The sequence below is a fragment of the Salmo salar genome, chromosome 20 (genome assembly GCF_965601325.2).
Source record: "Salmo salar chromosome 20, fSalSal1, whole genome shotgun sequence".
Lineage (NCBI taxonomy): Eukaryota > Metazoa > Chordata > Actinopteri > Salmoniformes > Salmonidae > Salmo > Salmo salar.
The window spans coordinates 93238409-93244983 of record NC_138310.1 but is presented as its reverse complement, the minus strand read 5'-3'; the positions used below and the strand labels follow the sequence as shown (position 1 = coordinate 93244983).

The following is a 6575-nucleotide window of genomic DNA, read 5'->3' as shown; positions in this document are numbered from 1 at the left end:
GGAGAGGAGAAAAAGGGAGGGAAGGGAAGGAAGGATGATGCAGAGGAGGTGGGGTGAAGGATGATAAATGTTTACCAATGAAGTAAGTCAGGAGGAGAGGAGAGGAGAGGAGGATAGAGGAGAGGAGAGGCAGAGGAGAGGAGAGGAGAGGAGAGGAGAGGAGAGGAGAGGAGAGGAGAGGAGAGGAGAGGAGAGGAGAGGAGAGGAGAGGAGAGGAGAGGAGAGGAGAGGAGAGGAGAGGAGAGGAGAGGAGGATAGAGGCGAGGAGAGGAGAGGCGAGGAGAGGAGAGGAGAGGAGAGGAGAGGAGAGGAGAGGAGAGGAGAGGAGAGGAGAGGAGAGGAGAGGAGAGGAGAGGCAGAGGAGAGGAGAGGAGAGGTTGACTCACCGATGAAGTAGGCAAGCAGGAACACCAGCGTGACGGAGGTGAGGATGGCGCTGAGAGCCGCACATTTCCAGTTGCAGTGCTTGTAGGGCTTCTTCAGGCTGAACGCCGGTCTGGAGAAGGTGTTTCTGGGTAACGGTCGAGGTGGCGGGGAGTAGACCGTGCTGGAGGTCAAAGGGTAACCCGGTGATGTCGTACAATACATTGGAGACGTCCCCCCTGGCTTAAACAGGAAGTGCCTACAGAAAGGAGACAGTCTCTCAGAGTCGTTGTCCTTCCTACCTGTTCCAGAGGACACAATCCTAACTTTAAATCAGTGTGTGTGTAACTCTGACATCATCCTCTCGAATGGCACCATATTGCCTCTATAGAGCAGTTCTTTAGACCAGGCCACATTGATGTCAATGGGACATTTGCACCAGAACCATGAGTTTATACACACAGACGTGAAGATAGGATTCATCCCAGGGAAGGCATTTTATACCATCCTTACAATAACATTATATAGATATAATTATCAAACAGGGAAGTGAATTGGAAGAACAGTTCCTTTTTACTGGTCAGTAACTCTTTCTGCTGTTGCCATAGCCACTCGGCGGGCTAGGTTACCAAGAACGCTCGGGAAAACACTCGGAACAGAGCGGGGTTTTGTCCAATCGAAACGGGGGGGGGGGATCAATATAAAATCTAATTTACAGCACTAGTGACCGCAGCAGGCCTCCTGTTAATTCATGACTCTGTGGTAATTCACTCTCCACATGTCAGAGGATCACTCCACAGGGTAGCAGGCACTATGTGTCCCAAATTATACCTTATTCCCCATATGTAGTGCACTACTTTAGACCAGGGACCCATAGAGCTCTGCTCAGAAGTAGTACACTATAAAGGGAATAAGGGTGCCATTTGGAACGGAGAACTGCTGTATAAATATATAGTCTGCTGAGGCTGAGGATAATGCATTGCATAGGAGGGTGAGTAGCCGGGCTGTGTATTAGTCCTGGGTATGGCTACTTCCTGGTACGACGGGTCCATCACAGAGGCAGGTTCGGCTGACACGTTAACGGGACGTTTCCAGAGATATGGTGACACGCATGTAAATGGATGGGCGGCACGTATTGTATGAAGTCACTGGAACCATGTTTTATGGAAAACACCGCCTGTAAAAAAATACCAAATATGTCAGACGTTTGCTGTTTGCTAAAGGGGTAGAAAGCAACCCGATCACATCGCGTGAAGTGTATTCGTCAGACAAAAAACAGACTTTATCGAACGGATCGTGGTATTACCAATTGTTCGTCGCGTTAACCTCTCTAAGGTAGGGGGCAGTATTTTCACGGCCGGATGAAAAACGTACCCAAATTAAACGGCTTACTACTCGGGCCCAGGACCCAGGAACTACAATATGCATATTATTAGTAGATTTGGATAGAAAACACTCTGAAGTTTCTAAAACTGTTTGAATGATGTCTGTGAGTATAACAGAACTCATATGGCAGGCAAAAACCTGAGAAAAATCTAACCAGGAAGTGAGAATTCTGGTGCTTGTAGTCCTTTCAAGTCATTGCCTATCAAACACACAGTGACTTAGGGTTCATTTTGCACTTCCTAAGGCTTCCACTAGATGTCAACAGTCTTTAGAAAGTTGTTTTAACGCGTCTATGATGAACAGAGAGCGAACAGAGGAAGTTGGAAGTTGTTGACTCAGGAAGGTACTGGCGTTCATTGGCGCGCATTCACGTGAGAGTTAGCTGTGTTCCAAAACATTTTTCAAGACATTGCAATCGTCCGGTTGGAATATTATTGAAGTTCTAAGTGATAAAGGCCCTAAAGATTGATGCTATACAACGTTTGACATGTTTGAACGAATGTAAATAGAACTTTTTTTTACTTTTTGTCGTGACATTTTCCGCGAGCTTCCTACATTTGGAGTAGCTAACTGAACGCGCTAACAACAAGGAGCTATTTGGACATAAATTATGGAGTTTATCGAACAAAACAACATTTATTGTGGACCTGGGATTCCTGGAAGTGCCTTCTGATGAAGATCATCAAAGCTAAGTGAATATTTCTAATGCTATTTATGATTTTAGATGACTCCAAAATGGAGGGTATTTGTATTGCCTGGTGTATGTTTCTGAGCGCCGTACTCAGATTATTGCAAAGTGTGCTTTCCCCGTGAAGCTTTATTGAAATCTGTCACAGCGGTTGCATAAAGGAGATGTTCATCTACAATTCTTAGAATAACAGTTTAATATTTTATCAACGTTTATGGTGAGTATTTTTGTAAATTGTTGTGCTGATTCACCGGCAGTATTGGAGGCAAAATATTTTCTGAACATCACGCGCCAATGTAAAATGGGGTTTATGGATATAAATATGAACTTTATCGAACAAAAAATGCATGTATTGTGTAACATGATGTCCTAGGAGTGTCATCTGATGAAGATTGTCAAAGGTTAGTGCATAATTTTAGCTGGTTTTCTGGTTTTTGTGACGCCTGTCCTTGCTAGGAAAATGGCTGCGTGCTTTTTCTTGTGTTGGAACTGTCCTAACATAATCTAACTTTATGCTTTCGCCGTAAAGCCTTTTTGAAATCGGACAATGTGGTTACATTAAGGAGACGTGTACCTTTAAAATGGTGTAAAATAGTCCTTTGTTTGAGAACTTTGAATTATGACATTTTGTGGTTTTGAATTTGGCGCTCTGATTTTTCACTGGCTGTTGAATAGTGTGAACCGTGGGACCTGCCCAAGAGAGGTTAAATATCATCCACAATAACACACAACGTCAGTGTCTGAAACTAAATTGAGTTAGGCGTTTAAATAATTAGCAGTGTCTCTACATTTCAAGGCGGTTGATGATGACGTCACAACATGCAAAGTGTCGTGTGCAAAGCCGATCAAGATCTTGTCGTCACGGTGAGCAGCCAGACGGCGCACGAGATAGTGAGCGTCATGCAACATACCCGTCGTTGTACGGGGCAGCCTCCCTGCGTGCGGTACCCAGAATGTCCATCTCTATAGGGTAGTCCTGTAAAGTCTCTAGGAATGCCTGCTTTGCTATGTTTCTACACACCGACAGCACATGGAGACATGGAGATGAAGCAGACATGAGTGAGACGTGAACAAACATGCGTTTCATACTGAAATACAGATGCAAGACAACAAGAATGTGATCACCAAACATCAACAACAAAAGGAGACATCCAGATAGACACAGTCACAAAGACAAAGAAATCAAAAAAACCCTTATGGAACTATTCCAGTGCAGGAAGCGTCGTTAGAACAACAGCGTTGTTAGAACGGCTAGAGAACGCCTAGAGAACGTCTAGATAACATCTAGAGAACGTCCAGATAACATCTAGAGAACATCTAGAGGACGTCTAGAGAACGTCTAGAGAGCATCTAGAGAGCATCTAGAGAGCGTCTAGATAACATCTAGAGAACGTCCAGATAACATCTAGAGAACATCTAGAGAACGTCTAGAGAACGTCTAGAGAGCATCTAGAGAGCATCTAGAGAGCGTCTAGATAACATCTAGAGAACACCTAGAGAATGTCTAGATAACATCTAGATAACATCTAGAGAACGTCCAGATAACATCTAGAGAACATCTAGAGAACGTCTAGAGAGCATCTAGAGAACGTCCAGATAACATCTAGAGAACGTCAAGAGAACGTCTAGAGAGCATCTAGAGAGCGTCTAGAGAGTGTCTAGAGAACATCTAGAGAACGTCCAGATAACATCTAGTGAACATCCAAAGAGCGTCTAGAGAACATCAAGAGAACGTCTCCTTCCCTCCGACTCCCCCTAGGGAATCTTCATACCTGGTATTGTACGACCCCTGCCCTTCTCTGCATGCGTCCTGTTCTCCTCTGATAAACATTAGAGTATTCTGGCTCCTTCATGGGGTCGAGGAGGTGAGAAGAAAAACAATGTCAGGACTTAGTTTCAGGATGAAACCCACTTTACTGTAACACTGTAATAATCTCCAACATACTATAACACTTCGTCACTTTATAATGCCCGTTCTGTACATTTCATTCATAACACTGTGTTACAGACGTCATCTTCCTTGCTGACATTGAAGAGGAGAATGGCAAGCTCAACAAATATGTGTGTTCTATTCAGAGTCACTTAGCACGCCCTGAAAAACTGTGATTGGTTGGCTCCCTGCACTATAGAGAGTAGAGCATCGTTCCATAAGGGAACACTGTAGGTACAATGCAGATGGAAGAAATGAACCATCCACATGCAACATCAAGGTGCGGGGCAGGCTGAGACTGGAGCTGAGACTGGAGCTGAGACTGGAGCTGAGACTGGGGCTGAGACTGGGGCTGAGACTGGGGCTGAGACTGGGGTTGAGACTGGGGCTGAGACTGGAGCTGAGACTGGAGCTGAGACTGGGGCTGAGACTGGGGCTGAGACTGGGGCTGAGACTGGAGCTGAGACTGGGGCTGAGACTGGGGCTGAGACTGGAGCTGAGACTGGAGCTGAGACTAGGGCTGAGACTGGAGCTGAGACTGGGGTTGAGACTGGGGTTGAGACTGGAGCTGAGACTGGAGCTGAGACTGGGGCTGAGACTGGAGCTGAGACTGGAGCTGAGACTGGAGCTGAGACTGGAGCTGAGACTGGAGCTGAGACTGGGGCTGAGATTGGAGCTGAGACTGGAGCTGAGACTGGGGCTGAGATTGGAGCAAGTGAAACATGTGAAACTTGTTGTTGTGTTTTTGGGCCCATGGCATGGTGCTCCAGGCCGCTAGCGAGGTCTGTTGGTTGGCATGGTGATCCAGGCCGCTAGCGAGGTCTGTTGGTTGTTTCACAAACCCCTCGCTCCAGGGACCAGATTACATTTTTTATAAAGACAGAGAGAGAGAAACATAATGAGAGGGAGAAAGACAGACAGAATGAGAGATTGAGAGAGAGAGAGAGAGAGAGAAACATAATGAGAGGGAGAAAGACAGACAGAATGAGAGATTGAGAGAGAGAGAGAGAGAGAGAGAGAGAGAGAGAGAGAGAGAGAGAGGAGATAGAGAGGAGAGAGGAGAGAGAGAGAGAGAGAGAGAGGGCAGAGCGAGGGGAGAGAGAGGTGAGAGCGAGAGAGAGAGAGAGGGGAGAGAGGAGAGAGGAGAGAGAGAGAGAAACATAATGAGAGGGAGAGAGGGGAGAGAGAGGGGAGAGAGAGAGAGAGAGGGCAGAGCGAGGGGAGAGAGAGAGAGAGAGGGCAGAGCGAGGGGAGAGAGAGGTGAGAGCGAGAGAGAGAGAGGGGAGAGAGGAGAGAGCGAGAGAGAGAGAGAGAGGGGAGAGAGAGGGGAGAGAGAGAGAGAGAGAGAGAGAGGGCAGAGCGAGGGGAGAGAGAGGTGAGAGCGAGAGAGGAGACAGAGAGAGCGAGAGAGAGAGAGAGAGAGAGGGGAGAGAGAGGGGAGAGAGAGGGAGAGAGAGGGCAGAGCGAGGGGAGAGAGAGGTGAGAGCGAGAGAGGAGACAGAGAGAGAGAGGAGACAGAGAGAGAGAGAGAGGGGAGAGAGAGGGGAGAGAGAGAGGGAGAGAGAGCGAGGGGGGAGAGAGGTGAGAGCGAGAGAGGAGACAGAGGGAAAGAGAGAGAGAGGGAGAGAGAGAGAGGAGACAGAGAGAGAGAGAGAGAGGGAGAGAGAGAGAGGAGACAGAGAGAGAGAGAGAGAGAGAGAGAGAGAGAGAGAGATCCGTTCCATTCCAGCTAAGAGAGATGAGAGGACCATTCTAATGCTATTAAACAAGTTAAAATGACAGTCGATGTGGATATTACTAATGGTTGGATATTACTAATGGTTGGATATTACTAATGGTTGGATATTACTAATGGTTGGATATTACTAATGGTTGGATAGTACTAATGGTTGGATATTATTAATGGTTGGATATTATTAATGGTTGGATATTACTAATGGTTGGATATTATTAATGGTTGGATATTATTAATGGTTGGATATTACTAATGGTTGGATATTATTAATGGATATTACTAATGGTTGGATATTACTAATAGTTGGATATTATTAATGGTTGGATATTACTAATGGATATTACTAATGGTTGGATATTACTAATAGTTGGATATTACTAATGGTTGGATATTATTAATGGATATTACTAATGGTTGGATATTACTAATGGTTGGATATTACTAATGGTTGGATATTACTAATGGATATTACT

At 45.8% G+C, this 6575-nt stretch overlaps 1 protein-coding gene across 1 annotated transcript in view; it reads right to left on the bottom strand.

Moving 5' to 3' along the window:
• The window catches only part of tenm4 (teneurin transmembrane protein 4), a 653198-nt gene that overhangs the window by 343670 nt on the left and 302953 nt on the right, over positions 1-6575 (bottom strand). The window contains 3 exon segments of the mRNA XM_082966126.1: positions 387-622; positions 3349-3450; positions 4210-4284. Of these exon segments, the coding sequence (XP_082822252.1) occupies positions 387-622; positions 3349-3450; positions 4210-4284 (413 nt within the window).